The 18,456-nt window shown below is 39.5% G+C and overlaps 1 protein-coding gene across 4 annotated transcripts in view; it reads right to left on the bottom strand.

The window, feature by feature from the left end:
* Positions 1-2,045: 2,045 nt before the first annotated feature.
* ZNF385B (zinc finger protein 385B) overlaps positions 2,046-18,456 on the bottom strand; it is a 242,035-nt gene continuing 225,624 nt past the window's right edge. For all 4 annotated transcript variants that reach the window (XM_050916808.1, XM_050916810.1, XM_050916811.1 and 1 more), the window contains 4 exons: positions 8,333-8,578; positions 5,954-6,132; positions 5,560-5,661; positions 2,046-3,469 (listed from right to left, as the gene is read on the bottom strand). In XM_050916808.1, the coding sequence (XP_050772765.1) occupies positions 3,251-3,469; positions 5,560-5,661; positions 5,954-6,132; positions 8,333-8,578 (746 nt within the window). In that variant the 3' untranslated portion in view covers positions 2,046-3,250. The remainder of the gene's footprint in view (positions 3,470-5,559; positions 5,662-5,953; positions 6,133-8,332; positions 8,579-18,456) is intronic.

Raw genomic sequence — 18,456 nt, 5'->3', positions numbered from 1 at the left:
CCCATGTGTGCCATGGATTTGACTTCAGTTGAAAGTGGAGCACACAATGTAGATAAACAAAGAAAAGCGCACGAGTTCTGACATGAATTTGAATGGGAGCGTTAGTTTCTTGGCTCAGAGCCTGTTTGTTTGAGCCCTTTGGGCTCTATGGGTTAAGTGATTTCACTCATTCATGGATGCAATTACATATTCTTCCACTGTGGATGACATCTTATAGAGTATTTCTTCTACCTAGGATCCCTTTGGAAAAAACCTCATATTAAAACTGTCAATTGTCTATGAAATCTATTATTTGATAGCACCTCCTATGGTTAAGGGTTATATGCACCTCATATAGGTATTTCTTTGTGGCTTTGGGAAACTGTACTAACCTGAAGCTATTTAATTTGAGCCCTATTCACACAATTGTACCTGAACAGTAAATAACACCCCCCAAAGTAGAGCTTTCAGGCAACAGCAAAAAGGTGAGTGTTATACTCCATAAAACACTGCCCTTTCCCATACAACCAGCTGTAGTTCTGATTCAGCAGAACAAACTCATGTTGAGTAACACTTCTTCATGCAGGTACTCACTGACATTACTTGGGTGAGTAGACCTCACTCAGTATGAGTAGGAGTTACAGCATCAGGCCCAAATCAGTGTGCACGAAAGCACATCTGTCTGTACACTGTAACCCTTATTCTCAATAGGATTATTACACGGTATGTAGAAATTCATATATATAGATATATATAGAGAGAGAGACAGAGAGCAAGAACACACATATATACAGTGAGAGAGCTCACGCGTGTATACCACAGACCATGTTCCATAACCTTAACTCCACCCCCTGAGGGCCATCAGCCTTCTATCATTCCCTAATCTTCACACAATGCTTTACCAAACTACCTTCCCACAACACCAAATATCCAGAACTAGTGTTGGGTGGGGTGGGGGGCGGCAGAAATAATAAAGTAAAGGGTGTGAGCAGAAGGGTGACAAGGGGGCAGAGTTAAGGTAATGGTACATGGCCTGTGGTGTATGGTAATTGTAGTAGTTAGGTGTATGCTTGGGGATAGAGAAGTATAAAGTATGTACTGTTAAGTGGCTTAAATTTTCATTTCCTTGCTTTTATGGATTTGCGTTAGATGTGTTTTGTGTATGTAGTAACCCTAACTGCTTCACAATGACTTTTTTTGTATTAATACAGAATAAAGGTTTTCAAAATATCCTGCTTCCAGTCTAAACCACAATCAATTGCGTTTTTAATGATAATCCCATACATGGCCATTTGGGAGCATATTAGAGTGGTGTTTCATTTCTGATCTTATACATTCATCTGGTTCAGCAGTTTTCCTTGAGTTTGCCAAAAGGTTGAATATTTTAAGATGAGCTACAAAAACCACCAATAAAAAGCCTAAAAAATGTAGGAGAAAAATGTTGGCAGTTTTAAAGGAAGTATTACAGGTACCATAATTATACTCTGGGATATTGCTGTCTACTGGACTAGAGATTCCCTTAGCTCACTGGTTCTCCACCAGGGGTTCACATACCCTTGGGGGTACATAGAGGTTTCTTTCAGAGGGTACATCAACTCATTTAGATATTTGCCTACTTTTACAACAGGCTACATAAAAAGCACTAGCGAAGTCAGTACAAGTTAAAATTTCATACAATGACTTTATACTGCTCTCTATACACTAGACACTGAAATGTAAGTACAATATTTCTATTTCAGTTGATTTATTTTATAATGATATGGTAACAATGACAAAGCAGCAATTGTTCAGTAATAGGGTGCTGTGATATTTTTGTATTTTTAGGTCTGATTTTGTAAGCAAGTAGTTTTTAAGTGAGCTCAAACTTCGGGTACACAAGACAAATCAGACTCCTTGAAAGGTGATAAGTAGTCTGGAAAGGTTGAGAACTACTGCCTTAGTGGCTCTGTTTTGTTTGTTCCATGCAATTTTTTTTGCCCATTAAAAAATACCCCAAACACAAAAAGTGCTTCTATTTTTTCATATTGTTTTATTGAAAAGATACATTTAAAAAAAATACACAGACATTTTACTATTTACGGATTGCAGATAAAGATGTTCTAAAAGAGTTAACTCTATTTTATTCCTTTATTATACTTGTTGCCCTCAATATCGCACAAAGACTTCAGTCTGAGTGCTGCATATTGATATTACCTTTATAAAAGGGGGTAGGGACAAGAGACGAGGGAGGGCAGAACTTCAATATAGTCAGTAAACAGAAAAGACAGTCAGTCAATTATAAATATTGTATGTTCTGTACATTATTGCATTAGGGAGCCACAACATTATGCAGCATTGTTACAAAGGAAACAAGTTTAGAAATGAAGAGAAAGGATATTTATGTATAAATACACGGCCCATTGTCTTCTTGAACAATGCATGTGAGTTGTGGTAATGTGCAATTAAAAAGCTTGCTTTTTCTTTAATGTTAAACATTGCTTAGCAACACCAGTGAGGAAACTACAAAATAAGTTAAAATGAAAATAGTAAACAAGTAGTAATCGTAAGTATATGTTATATGGCTTTCTATTTTTAATCTAACTAAAATGTGAAACAAGAGAAATACATTAATAAAAAAAAGCTTTAAAGCTGCATTGCTTCCAAACATTTGCACAGCAACTAAAAATGTCTAACTGAGACAGGCAATACATCTCTAGTACTACACAAGATACACCAGTACTGCGGTCTAAAACAGTACACAATTCCTGTCAACAAGAGCACACTGAAAAGAAAAGGATGCAGTCAGTTATTAAGATGTTATCCACAATTAAGCACTTGGTTAATCTACCTTTTTTCACACTAGAATATACCCAGTTGGATTCCAGAGACCTATTTACATGTGTGAGCGAGGAAGACCCTAGTTTTCAAGTCACTCAGGAAATATTCTGTGTTCCTTGTTTACAAGGTGCATGATATACATATTTAAAAAACCCCAACCAACAAACAGATGAATGAATCTTGATGCTAGCTTTTTATGAGCCATTAAGCTTTTGGTAAACCATTCTCAGACAAATTATTTTAATTTAAAGAGCGAGAGAGAGAGAGACAGAGACATTGCCTAGGCTTCTAGAGTACAGTATCTGTCCATGAAAAATTCTATGACTTGGAGTGCTGGGGTGCCACACTGCCCGACATTATAAAAGAGAAAGACATTTTAAAATAAAATCCTTGTTTGCTTTGCTTTCTTTTTCCCCCTTCTACTGGCCATAGTTATCTTATTATCACTACAAAATTAGTACGGTGCAAAAAGGATCGATGCAGGAGTCGCACGTATGGGACCATGGCCTGGCCTTAGGAGAGCTGGTGGGATTGCAGGTGCCTGGAACAAAGAGGCAGTCGGACGGGGAGGGAGGGACAGAGCAGATGACACAGCTGCAGCCGCAGCAAGAGAAGATGAAAGGAAAGCAGGTGCTAAGGGCTTAATCATATCTTTTTGGAATGCAAGTTTTGCCTGAAAAAAAGAAAAAAAAAATGTAAATACTGTTCCCGCCACCATTTTAAAAACGAGTAAAAACATGAACCCTGGCAAAATGTTCATTAAGCTTTTAAGCTTTTTACCTTTCTGGATAGCATGAATAAAATCTGTTTTCAATTGCTTCTTAGTACTTCACACCTGATTTATAATTACTGTATTTCCTTTGCTCTAATTATAACCATTTCTAGTAGCAGCTGTTTGAGATGTTTGCTTGTAGCCAAAAGGGCAAATGAACACAGGCTGCTTTACAGAAGAGATATTAGACCACATGTTCAACTGCAAAATTTGCACTGGCATTTTCACACCTGCACCTGAACTATGGGTGAAAATGTCAGTGCTTGTAATCTTAACTGCTTGACTACAGGTGCAAATCAGGAAAGTACAAGTACTCCAATATTCACCTGCAATTAATTTTGCTGGTGTAAAAATGCAGGTGCAATTTGCATTTACTGAATGGGAAACCTTGTCTCAGCAATTTTGAAAATTGTATCCATGCTGTCTTCTTACACACAGGACAATTTAAACAAACGAACTGCACATTTAAGTACACACAAATCCACATGGAGTAGATGTGGGTGCTCCAGTATGTGGAGGTTAGAGGTAATTTACAAGAGTGAATATCTGTAAATTATAACTACCACCATCAGGAAACTCAAGATTGGGAAAAAAAGGGTCAAGATCATGACTTTGACAGGACTCTACAAAATAGAAAGGTACATTTTCCTCATTTCTTTTCATTTATAAAAATGAGCTAGAAAAATGCAAAAGTCAGATATGGGAAACACCCATCAGTTCATCTAGTTCTCTCTCTGCTAATGCACACTTGTTCCTTTCAGCATATTTTCTAATCTCCAAGACTAATTTTTTTTAAAAAACCCAATCATTTAAAAAAAAAAAAGACGGGTCAATTTGAGATCCTCAACAAATCTGGTGTGAGTACTGTAAAATTACCCATGAAATATATACAGTATAACTCCACTTGTGGGTTGGTGTGTTTCAAGGTTAAGTATTTGTGGGTGGGAGGAGAGAGACTTATGTCCTGGCTCTATTACCATCGGTATTAAACCCAAGAGATAAAAATATAATGCTTTCCAGAAGTGAGAAACATTAGTGTGACCCAAAGCTAGTGAATGGGGAGTGTTAGAGAAAGCCTGAAGCATTTTCATTAGACTATATGATTACAAAGAAACATTAATACTTCAACTTCTGCAGGGGTTTCATATGCTTTTTGGATAGTGTCTCACTTTGGGATGTGAGTATTTCCATCTCTAATTCCAACACATAAAAGCACTGTTGTTCTATGGGTTGTGCACACTGCTCTCTAATGAACCCAGTACAGCAACCATTGCAGGATGACTTAACTAGTGAGCAGAGAGCATGCAACTCTTCCTGAGCTAGAATCAGGCTGACTGGTGAGCGGCCTGCCCCTAGGCTAGAGAAACTAGCAAGACAGTATTATGGGGGATGCTGGTGGGGAGGAACCCCAGAGAAAGGGGAACAAAGGGTTGAGGATTTTTGGGGACCAAGGCAGGAAATAGTGATCTAGTAGCCCAGTAATAAATGCCTTGATGATAAGCAATTAATGCTCCTAAATTCCTCACAACTCTCCCACACCAGCCTAATACAGCACACACTTTACTTTGCTGTTTGTGCAGGATAAGTCAGTATGTTTTTAGCTTTACATCTTAAGCCCTTCTCCCAGGCTACATCCCTCATATCATCATGTTTTCTTAAATGCTCACATAGGCAGTGTGTGCCCCTTAAAGAGAGGGAGTGTACTAAAAACAGAAGAGTTCACATCTTTCCACTAGATACACAATCCATTCCACAGCCCACTGTTTATTCCCTCCCGTCTAGCAGTAAATAACTCTGGAGTGCTATTTTGCCTTTGAGGAGGCAGACAGAATACATAACCATCTTCAAATCTGATGCTAATACAGATTCAGCCTGCAGGGGGAGATACTCACAAGCTTTCTACCCCGTCATACTCCTAGTCTCTGCAGTGGGAGTCCCAAGGTCACAAGCTCACATATACAGCAGTGATGCTGCATAGTAACAGTACTTACTGCTAAAATACTTGGGCTGCGCTGAAGTTTGTTGTAAGGGCTATATTTAGGTTTCATAGGCTTCCCTGCCACTCTGTCCTTGTGCCTTCTGCTGGAAATGTGCTGAAATAAAAAAAGAACACAAAGCAGTTTAGCGATCTCATGGTTTTATTCTTTTTGGAATTGATTTTTCAGCTGCATGTACCAGGTCCCCTATCGAAGACACTGAGAGACAATTAAGGCTTATGGGATGCAGCAATGATCTAAGTAGCTGTGTCTTGCTAAATAAAGGCCAACAGTTTGGAGTAAATCACATGAACTAAAAATTAATCAAATACACACGGTACTGTGATCCAAGCTGCAAAGGCACAAAGCATTAGCACTCAGGCAAAAGTTTCCGAGGTATTTGAGGTACCTGTTTAAGCTGAATTTCTGAATTGACATGGACATCACAGATTTCACAATGAAATGTCTTGTTCTGCAGTCCTGAGCCCTTACTGCCATTCTGAATCTTCAGCCTGGATCCAAGCCTAGGATAAGATTTAATTGGACCTGCACCATTCCGAGCTTCCACCATTGTCTTGTGTTTGGAACCTAATGGACAATTACATGCATAAGGATTAACGAAGATGGAATGTTTTTTCTTAAGTTACAAATCACAAACTTATTATAGAGAATTGCTGCAGTTTCCATCCCCTTTTGGATTTTCCATAACATGAAATGACTGTTTAAGAACTAGAATGGTCAAATACTCCACACACATTTAGATTATGCATTATCTTGACTTTGATTACTATACTACACACTTCACCCTTGCATGGTACAGAAGAGAGCAAACCATAAAGAAGTCTGAGGGTTTGTGCAGAAAGGAAAGAGGGACACATTGGAATATTTCCCTCTCCATCTCATGATCCAGGTTATTGCCATTTTCCATTCTGCAAGTGGCTCATGTGGGAATAAGGGGGTTTGGCTAGGACAGGGGTGAAGGTAACCTAAAGGACTTACCGGTACGTGGGAGTCCTGATTGGGGGCGTGGCCTCAACCGGAAGAGGTGGGACCTTTCAAGATTTAAAGGCCTTGGGGCTCCGGCTGTGGCTGGGAGCTCCAAGGGCCTTTAAATCATCCCAGAGCTCCCAACTGCACAGGCAGTTGGGAGCCCTGGGGCGAATTAAAGTGCCTGGGGCTCAGGTCGCCATGGCACTCCGGGCCCTCTAAATCATTGCGGGAGCCCTGCTGCTGCTACCCCGGAGCGGCAGGGCTCCAGTGGTGATTTAAAGGGCCCAGAGGTCCAACCACTGCAGGGAGCCCTGGACCCTTTAAATCCCATCTGGAGCCTGACTGCCGGGGCCCTGGGGCTCTGGCAGCCGGGCTCAGTTGGGGATTTAAAGGGTCCGGTGCTCCAGCCACTGCGGGGAGCCCTGGGCCCTTTAAAGTGCCACTGGAGTTCCGGCAGCGGGGCTTGGGAGGTGCTTTAAAGGGCCTTGGGCTCCCTGCAGGGACTGGAGCTCCAGGCCCTTTAAATCTTCATCTGAGCCCAGCTGCCAGAGCTCCAGCGGTGATTTAAAGGGCCTGGGGCTCCCCGCAGCAGCTGGAACCCTGGGCCCTTTAAATCCCCGCCGGAGAAGCTGAATCATATTGGCTTACTTTCACCTCTGGGCTAGGGTGACCAGACAGGAAGTGTGAAAAATCAAGACAGGGGTGGGGGGTAATAGGAGTCTATATAAGAACAAGACCCCAAAATCGGGACTGTCCCTATAAAATCGGGACATCTGGTCACATTAGGTGTGGCCAAGGAGGATACTAAAATCTGCATATCAACAGGAATTGGGTAATCCTGTTTAAAGCAGCACTAGCTACCTCTTCCTATTCAGTGGCTCCTCAGTGAAGGAGTTAGAGACCTGCAGCTTAGAAACTAAAAGAAAATATGGATGGAAGCTAATTGTGTTGCCTTTAGTGCAGTGTGAGGAGTATGGAGGAAGAGATCCTGGGTGAAATCTTGGTTCCACTAACTCAATGAAACTTTTGCCACTGACTTCAGTAGGGCCAGGATTTCACCCCCTGGCTTTAAGTGTAGGAATCCATGAAGAATGAGGATCCATAAGAAATCCTGGTCTTAATGATGTACATCTCTGGAATAAATCAATGTGATTGTTGGGGTCCTGATCCTCTCGAGGCCTGCAGTCCAGGAGAGAGGATGCCAAGCAAAGGTTGCACCACAAAAGTCTTTTGGAGTTTGTTCCATCCATCCAATTTTATGTGGGAAGAGGGAGGATAGATGTTCCTTCCTTCCTCTCTCAAAGAGCTACAAAGGAAGGGATTCCTGGACTTAATATTTCTCTTGAGGTAAGGAAAGATAGATTTAAAGGCAACATATACTTTATAAGCATCTTCTCTCAATTGTTCAAAGCCTCTATGACATCAAATCTAAAAAGTAAATCCTCAAGTTATTGCATAAAAACTATACTTTACCAACTGCATCATTTAACTAGGCATGATAAGAATAAATATATTATATATTGGAAAGTGAAGAAGTACAGAATTTACAATGAAGTTGAACACTTCATGTTAGTTGGAAGCACCTCTGGAGTCAGGACAAAGTACAGTTAGAAATCATGGGCTGTAGAAAGTTTGGTGAAATCATTGGTCTAGACAACAGGGGATTGCGTAAAGGATATCTTAAAAAATAGGTATTTAAAAGTTCTTGTGCCTGAAAATATAAAGGATTTTAACTCTATAGTGTTTTGGTTTTTTTAAATGACACACAGTCACATACTTACATGTTGTAGGAACTCACCTGTGTTGTGTGCTTCTAGCTGTGACAGGGAGTTCACAGCCACTTTGCATAGTGAACAGTAAAGTAGTTTTTTGGCTTTTTCCTCTTCTGATTCAGAAACTGTGCTTGTTGCTCCATTTGTGCTCTTAGAGGATGATGTCGATGTTATAGGTGCTAATGTTATAGCTCCAGGTTTGGGAAGGAACAGGCCCACTTCAGTATTTGAAGACTGACTAGAACCACTGGTTTTCGCTTTCCCTTTATCTTCTAAAAGAAACAAATGTGTATTTTTAGGTTTTATACACATCAAATCACATAGGGAATATACACAGGGCAGTGATGTCCTAGAGGGGGAAATCTCAAGAACATTTGCAAAATTTTTGCCATCAAACTTAATTGATTTTGAGGGTGATTTCCTGGGCTCTTGGGAAACTGCTAAATTATCGTTACTAGAGACTTAACCCTGAGATCATAACAATATTTCTGAAGAGCACTTTGTTTGCCTTTGGAATGGCCCAAATTGCATCAAATAGGAGGAATTTTCAAAATAATTTCACTGGGGAGGATACCCCTGAAGTTCTGCCATAATCTTGAGATCCACTTCCCTCATTTCAGTTATACAAGTTGAATATAGTGCTTTACTCACTATAGGGGGTCAGTGCATAGCTGCCAATATTTAGATAAGATTATTCAAGGCATAATTTCTGGTATAAACTGAGGGCACTAAGGGTTTTAATTCAATTCTCTTATATATCATTTTACACCCATTAATCAATAATCCAGGCCTCCTCTGAGACTGGTCAGTAGGTATTGTTGTTTCATTTTACAGGTAGGGGTCCCAAAGTAGAGAGATCAAGTGACTTGACTGAAGCTGCAGAGGGTGTTTGTGAGAGCCAATTAGAATGTAGGAGTCTGCTGCAGGAGACTGTAGGAATTTGCTGTATCATATGGTTAGTTTATTAGATCTTACTGCCTCTTGTGCTATTGAGCTGCTTAGCAGAGAAGAAAGCACACCTATAAGCACCATCCAGCCCCTTGGGGTGGGGTGGGAGACTGAGGTGGCCTTAATATCATCAGCAGTAGCCTAGGCAGCGTAGGTGTCATAAGCTACCTCTGGGGTGTCAGAGCTACATGAATAAAACTGCTATCATCATGGGGGGGAAAAACTACATTGAGAAACTTTCAACTCTATTGATCAGTTGACAGCAGTGTGACTGCCAGTTTGTATTTACAAGAATACTTTTGCATGGAAAAGAGTTGGATACTTAATTTTTTAAAATACGAGATTAGCCTTGACATTTCTAGGTCCCAAATATTAGCAGAGTCTCAAAGGCAAGCTCCGCATTTAGGATTAGTCATATTATGGCTTACTAGACAAGCACATAGAGAGGACATGATACAAGACACAAAGACAAAAGCCCAGAAGACGACTTGCATGAAAAGACGCAGATTATAGGATCATATAAAAGCACAGTTTTGTATATTACTTTGCCGGAAAAAATTAAAATTAAAACTGTTCAACTTAAGCTCAAAATACATTTCTTAAACATTTATATATTGTTTATCTTTATACTCAGTGCTGCTTTGGTACCTTCCCATCACAGTCAAGCAGGAATCAGCTAAACAGCAGAGAAGCTCTTAAAAGTAGCTTTAAAAATGTAATTTATATCACAAGGCCCACAGCTGTCCGCAGTGATACTACGTGCAGTCTTTCAGAACCTATTCAGCAAATCACTTAAGTGCAAGCTTAAATCCATTCCTAGTCACAAAAGCAGTTAAGCACACACTTAAATTCTTTTGTGTGTGTAAGCCCCATTGAATGCAATGGGATTTAGGTACTGCCTAAAGTTAATCCTATGTTTAAAATGCTTTGCAGTACACGAATGGACTGCTAAATCACATCCTCAGGCTTACATAAGGCCTGCACCCAAGTCTATGGCTTTCTGGCTAAGAAAGGACTCAAGGATATGGTCCAATACTCCCAAACCAGTAAAATACAACAGGTTGATAGATGTTAGCTTAACTTGAATGAAAAAAGCATATGCCTCAAACTCTGAGAAATGCAATGTATTCAGTGGATATTTTCTTCCTAGGTAAGTAAAGCTGGTTGCCATCTCCTGAGTTTCAGTTTCTAACAGACGTGCATCTGGGGCCAGATTTTCAAGTGCTCAGCACCCACAATTGGAATCAAATTTTTCAAGAGTCCAGTTCTCAATTAGGCACCTACATAAGGAGAAGAGGTTCAAAAGTGCTCAGCTCCCATTGGCCAGATTTTCAAGAAAAATCAGCACCCAGCGTGCTGAGCTAATTTGAAAATCTGGCCATTTATTTGGATGGATGCTGAGGTCTTCTGAAAATCTGGGCTGAATTGCGGGTGCAGAATTATCTTCAAAATTTGGCCCTTGCAATTTACGTATACAAAAACCAGGGTTTTGTTCTACCATCATTCTGTGTGTGGAGCTACCATTGATGCTAAAGGGGTGCTGAGCACAGGACTGAACTCTTCATTGGTGCATTGTATGTATTAACATAACTTACAAACCTAAAAGCATATATAAAATATGAACAGGCACTTGATACTAGAAAGCAGAGACAGTAATTGGCATATTTCCCAGAAATGCAGGGCACTAAATCTTTGAATTTTAGATCACTGAGATAAACGGAAAAGAAATGTTAATAAATATTTGGTTATATACTTCAATATAGCCATAAAAACTACTTTAAAATTACACAACACAAGTAAACTATATTTAACATTTAAATTGACCAAAAGTGAATCTCATTCAGAGGGCCAGATTTATGAAAGGGGTACTCTAAACCATTTTTTAATTTATAAAATATTACCAAAGGAAGTGATATTAGATCATTCACCATCTACTTCAGAATTTTAATATGGCTGTAGTAATCATTCATATCTGCAGAAAGCCAATCCATGGAAATAACATCACAAATGAGTATTTATAAAGTATACGCTCTCTCCCCCTGCTACCCCCATAGACAAACAATAATAGGAAAAGCTAGTAGAGGTGCTAACAACGTACAAATGAAACATCTATCGGCTATTCATTCATGGACTCAGGCTATATAAGAATAGTTTATCACTTGCGTTGTTTGTATGAAGAGTCCAGATGCTATGAGGTGCTGTGCTCTTGACTCCCATTAAAGAGAAGGCTTCAGTATGCTGTAGGCTCAGGCCTTTAAAAGCATGTGATAAGTGACAAAAAATAGCATGAAATGTTTAAAAACAATATAGAACTACATGCTATAATCTTCACCCAAAACATTGACTATATTTCCATTGTGTTTTATCCATAGAAAATAGCTGATGCCTTGTGTTTATAAACCCTGATGCCTGTAGTATGCATCTTAATATTTTATTTTCTAAATGTGTTCATGTAAATTCAGTGCTGGCAAAATGTGCCAATCCTGGAAATTCAAGTCTTCTGTTTCTCTAAAGAGAAGGTATAGGACAAGCATCAGTAATGCAAGCTTCTCCATCCTGTCCTGAAGAGACTGACTGTCTTCTAGGAGTGAGTGGACTGTTCAGTCTCCATGCCCATTCAATCCCTGGCTTCTCTGCTCAGATTTTCTATAACAGTGGCCACCTGTGAGGATATTTTTTGTGCTGCATCCCTGTGAACACTAGGCTGAGAACACAAAACCCATTTCACATAGGCCACCAATCACCATCAGACGACAGTTTTCCATCGCTAGATTTAACAGATGACTGAAATGAAAGATTCTGTGTCCCATTGCCAAGCACCTCAGCCAACAAGTAGTAAATCCAGTGCCTCAAATGTTAACTGATGTACTACTTTAGCCAGGATTTAAAATATTCCCTAGATTTGTCATTTTCATTATTCTTAATAAGGAACCAAACTATATAACAAACTGACTGCAAACATCTAGGAAACTAGCAAGGGGCTATTAGCATGTTGTCAGGCAAGGTTCTGTCAGCTATTTAAATATTGAAAAGGTTCTCAATTAAAATAATCACTCCACCCAGAGAGAGAGAGCACATAAGCATGTATTGTATATACACACATACACGTGTACCCTACCTCCCATCCCCATTTAGATTAATGTTTCCTTCCATCTTTCTAAATACTTAGAGAATGTGTTTAAAATCCTGATTGAACAGTTAATGTAACATTTTAGTTCTATATCCAGTAGAATAAGCTAGACAAGTGTTTTGCTACCCAGTAGAGTAGAATCTGGCTCTTTTGGCTTCTAGAATCATTAAATTACATTTCTTCAAATGGGTTTTAGTTAACTACTTATTGTTTTCAATCACTCGGAGCCACATCACCATTAACTACCACTTTTAGAAATGCCTTCTGAGTATTCACCTGTGCAAAGCAGATAAACACAAATCATATTCATGTGCACAATATATACAGAAGAATATTTTATTTGTATTTATAACATATATTTAATATTAAAGAAGAAACCGGTCACTTTCATACTGCTTAAGAGCCTAGTTGACTTCATAATATATAAAATGTTGGCATATTTAGAAGTGTTTCATCCTAGATACTATTGGAATCATTATATAAAATCTAGATATAAGGTGAGATGTGGCTGTAAAGCTACAGCCCCATTGTAAGGCTGCTCTGCTGGCATTCCTGGAGGCATAATTCTTATATCTGGTCCAAGCCCACTGAAGCCAATGGACTTGGAAAAGGAATAAATCAGTACAGAATTTAGTTCAACACCTCCAGGAGCATCCAGTACCTCAGGCCAGTGTGGCCTCTGCTATACTCGTAAGATTTAGAAGAATGCAGCAATGCTCCCTCCACCCCCACGACAGCCCAATTCCACTAGCTGGAGCAGAAGGCTGCGACTCTGCCTAGGCCCTTCCTTTTCCCAGACCCTGTTGGAAAGGCTAGAGCTGCTGCTCATCCTTGTGACTACAGGCAGCACAAGACACACTGAGAATACACGAGCTATAATTCGGCCTAGCCTCTGTGTGGTGCCGAAAATGATTGGGTAAGTCTTGTGTGTCCTTTTTTTTTTTTTCTTTCACTTACCCCATGCGGGACTAGTCACAATCTACCCCATACTACTGGACAGTATATGACTGTGCTCTTTTCCTAAGTACGGAGGATTTTTTTGTCTGTTATATTCTTGTCTGCAATTAAGGATTACATCTCCTTTTTTTCTTAATCCCCAGGAGTAGTAAAATTGCTGGCTGAGTCCCAGCTCTTACTGAATCCTGTGTTTATTTGGAAATAAGATATCAGAAAAAACTAATTAAGTATCGCTTTGGGCTCAGCAATACAAATGCTGTTGTCTCTTACCTCCATTGTTTCAGTCTTGGCTTTGAAGTTGCTTTCATCTATGTATGAATGTTTGGCTTGTATTTAGTGTCAGAATTAGATTCTAGAATCAGAGGCATATTTAGCTAATTAGAACTATTTCTGTTTGGATTTGCATATCACACATATAGCAAATAGAGATGAAAACGATCTAGGCAGGTCAACTTGTCCATTTCCCTGCCAATGCAGGTTTATTTGAAATGACTTACAATTTGCAGCTTCTGCTTCACTCCTGGGAAGTGCTATTGCACAGTCCAATAGATTTGGCTGTTCAAGATGAGTTCTATCATTGACTTCGGTAATGCCACGGATTTCACCCTAGGACTTTTTACCCTTAACATTCAGGCTCTATTCACTGTACTCAGACTTACATTTTTTTGGCTCACCCTATACAATTGAGTTCGCACAATTTGGCCCCATTCACACACTGAGGATGTGCACTCAGAGGGAGCCGTCTATGCAGAACTCTTCTCCCTTCTGCACATAGGGAGAAGTGCTACCTTTCTGGCATCCTCCTCCTCCCACCCGCCTATGCTTTGTAGACAGCTATTTTGATTAGGGCATCAGGGAGCCATTTGTCTTCCCAAAGGTGACTAGGGCATCAGCCCAGATGCTGTTAGAATCCAGGATCACACTTAGTCCTTAGAGCCCCCTCTTGTGAAATGTGGCTGTCCTGGGGCCCTCTTTGGATTCTGTTTTTTTGTTAGAAAGTGGGACATTTTTGTAAAAAAATTAAATGTCACTTTCTAAAAAAACCAGCTCATTAAAGGCACAGAACACAGACACCAAGAGCGCATGGTAAGGGGTACAAAATTAGCAAAAGGAAGAAGAGACAGCTGAGAAGAATGAGAAAGTGAAATCTTAAGCCCACCTCATTTGGAGACTCAGCTAAGCAGAGTAATTACCTTAGCTAGGTGAAGGCCTTCTTGGAGAGAAAGAAAGAAGCCGTGTTCAGATATCTAAGGCCCTACTGATAAAAGCAAAACACTGATGGATAATATTTCAATCTGGAAAGCCAGTTCCATAATTAGTTTTGTGCACTTAATAGCTGGATGCAGGACAATTCATTTTATTTCTTCTTTTGGGGAATCTTAAATACCAAGTTATAAGCGGAGGGTGAGGGGAAGAATCTCAGTTCACACTGAGAGATACATTTCTACCATGTCCTGGAAATTTTGTGATTAATCTCTCAAATGAGTAAATAAACATCTTGTCTCAAGTCATCACAAATAAATATGTGACCATAATAGAGGCTGACATGATCTCCTGAATTTCATATGACATATTTAAGTAGAATTGTATTTAATTTTATGATGCTTTACATATTCAAGGTGCCCCAAAGCACTTTACAATTAAATGTACATCTTGCTAAAAGAGAGTGCCAGTGTAGACTAAAGTAATAGTTATTGTATACTCAGCAATAGTTACAGTGTTGGATGTTAAAATTGATTTGATTGAAGGAATTCTGATCAGTTATTTTTACTCTAAAAAAAAGAAAAAGCCATTAAAAGATCTTTAACATCATCTAGACAGTCGCATAGAGAAGGATAGAATACTTCGATTTAGCACATTAATGGAAAGGTGGCACTTCTCACAGTTCAGAATCTCTCTCTAGTAACATTGGATACATTTCCACAAAGCTTGATTTGTTATGAGAAGTCATGACCCGGTCCAAAGGTAGTCAACAAGAGTAGTTCATAAGAGGCAATTTGCACAACTTACAATAAAAATCTATAAAACAAAGCCATGAAAATGTTGATAAAAATAAAATAGAAATCCAGTATGAAATGTAACTTGCTGTTGAAATACTTTAGCAAAGTCAGGAAAGTGAAAAAGCTCAACTTCATACTTCAGTGTCAACGTACACAGGATTAATAAATAATGCATATATAGGACAGGTCTTATCCTGATATCGGCTAGTTGGGTCTTATATCTATATGCATGTCTTCTACCTAGTTATCTATGTAGGGTTTGTTAGTTAACTCTTTTTAGTCTTTGATAGTTACAGATAATTCTATAATGAATTTGTATATGAAATTTAGCCCTGGTGCAAATGAGTATAGCTCCCATTAGTTTACTTCAGTGGGTCTGCCTCTGTTTATACCAGGGTTGAATTTAGCATCCTGAGTCCAATTCCAAATGGACTGGAACGATATTACTGGGTACTAACAAAAGTTAAAGAAATGGATAACAGATACATTAGATATGAATGAGGCATTGCAAATGCTTTTCTAACCTCTTATCTTAATACATTACAATGTGTTTGAGGGGCTACTTCGCAAACATTAACAAAGCTCACTATTAACCCAACAAGAAGGTAAACTGCCCCTTTTAAGATGGGTAAACCAAGGCAAATAAGTACATGAAAGAGTAAGTGACTTTGCTACAGTCCAACAGCAAGTCAATGTCAAAACTGGAGATAGAAACCAGGAGTCCTTCCATCCAAGACTCCTTTTCTAGGCACTAGAGAATCCTACATCTTGACATTTTGGAAAACATTTACCAGTCCCCTCTCCTAAAAATGGCTATACATTTTCAGAACTTCCTCTATCTACATCCTGGTTGTTAAGAGAGGATAATGGAGAGACCATTCTTGAAAAGTTTGGGTATATATGGTCAAGAAGGTGAAAAAATAGCTTTTTTCCTTACGTATGGTTTCCTTTTGGTCCTATGCAAAAGTGAGTGACAAAACTCCACAGGATTGCTAATTCAGCTTCTGTCTGTAAAATGTTAAAGATGACGGCCAGCAATGTTGCAGGGAAAAAGCCAGTAAAATAAAATAAAATAAAATGGTTAATATGCAATCAAACCACAGCATAGCTATCTCAGCTTCATTATTCCAGAAATGGAATGAATTTCCTTTAAACAGATTAATGTGTTTGAGAATATTGGAACTGATATACATGTATAGACTGAAACACTTAAAGTTTATAGACTTCAGTTGTGATAAGTGCTTCCCTGTGCCACAATGTTACTGCTGAAGAAATGACTTTTATAAATATGTATTATTTTTGATTACTCTGAAGAGCCTTAATGAATTTGTTGCTAAGCCATTTCCCATAATATCCCAGAATTCTCATACAAATTGAGTTACAAGGCACTGACATGATATTCAAGTGTTGATTGTGGGTCAAATTCAGACCTGATGTAAAGTAGGCAGGACTCCTTTGAAGCCAGAGTCATGACCAGTTATACCAAGTCTGAATTTGGCACTGTAATTGCAACAGTACCATACCTGTCCACGAAAATACCTAGGCTGCAGTAAGTGGCCTTTGGAGTGTGCAGTGGTGAGAGAGAGGCCCATAGTGGTTTATCACTTATTTTGTTCTTATTGTAAAAATACTCTTCCACTCTAGTGTGAAGCAACAGTGATGTTAATTAAATTAATTACAACTGTATACGATCCAAGGATGTTCCCTGGAATGCATACGCATGTAATTAAATTGGCATCATTACAGACAGACTTTGGGCAGTTCTACACTTAAAATGTTGCAGCAGTGCTCCTGCACTGCTGTAGTGCTTTGTAAAGGCACTACTACTACTACTACAGGAGAGCTTCTCTTGTAGAGAAACCCGCCTGCTGAGATAGCGCTATCTATACCGGCAGTCGGTGTAATTATATTGCTCAGGGTGGGGATTTTTCACGCCCTTGAGCGACATAGTTATACCGATGCAAGTTTATAGTTTAGACCTGGCCATAGTGAAAGTGCTCATCAAAGGGTAAAAACTTTTACTACTGAAATTAGAAGTTTGGATTTAACGTTTTCGATATTTGGCACATCTGACCTGACAAACTGAAACTGACATTTATTTTGTATGTTAGTTACAGCACATTTCTTCCTCCCATACATTACAGAATATGGCAACCAAATATGTTGAAAAGAAGCCAGTTAGTTGATATTATTTATTATTTATATTACTGTAGCACAGGGGTTCTCAAACTGGGAGTCGGGACCCCTCGGGGGTCCTGAGGTTATTACATGGGGGGGTTGCGAGCTCTCAACCTCTACCCCAAACCCTGCTTTGCCTCCAGTATTTATAAAGGTGTTAAATACATAAAAAAATGTTTTTAATTTATAAGGGGGAGGGTCGCACTCAGAGGCTTACTGTGTGAAAGGGGTCACCAGTACAAAAGTTTGAGAGCCACTGCTGTAGCATCTAGGAGCCTTAGTCATGGATCAGGCCCCATTTTGCTAGGCATTGCACAAACACACAACTGAAAGATGTTTCCCTGCCCCAACCATCTTACAAGTGAAGTATAAGACAAGAGACAGTAGATGGACACAGCTGGATGGAAGAGTACAAGGAAATAGTGAGACGGTATTGGTCAGCATGACAGGCAGTGGTCTCAGCACACCAGTAGCCTAACCATTGTCAAGTTGTTTTGTAGGCATCACAGAAAAGGAGAGTTTAAGGAGAGATGTGAAGACCAAGGGAGTGGCTTTGTGGATTGTTTATGTGGAATTCCTCCCATGCATGAGGGGCAGCATGGAAGAAGGCACAAAGGTGACTGAAAATTTAGCAAGCAGGTGATGGAGGCTGGCATCATAGGCCAACTGGAGGAAGGAATCACCATCTTGATAGTAAATAAGAGATGATAGGTAGAGTGTGGAGACAGATCATAAAGAGCTTTGAAATTGAAGAGAAGTAGCTTATGTTTGGTGCTATAAAGAAGGGGGAGCCAGTGCAGCGATGCAAAAAGAGGGGTGACAGGGTTAAAGTGACAGGGTAGGAAAATTATCTTTCCTAGCAGCATTTTTAATGGCTATGGGGGTAAGACTGCATCTCTCAAGGTCAGAAGAAAGGATGTTGCAGTAATTGAGATGT

Source organism: Gopherus flavomarginatus, chromosome 10 (assembly GCF_025201925.1).
Source record: "Gopherus flavomarginatus isolate rGopFla2 chromosome 10, rGopFla2.mat.asm, whole genome shotgun sequence".
In the NCBI taxonomy this organism is placed as follows: domain Eukaryota; kingdom Metazoa; phylum Chordata; order Testudines; family Testudinidae; genus Gopherus; species Gopherus flavomarginatus.
The sequence above is the reverse complement of the archived record's forward strand: the minus strand, read 5'-3'. Positions and strand labels throughout refer to the sequence as shown.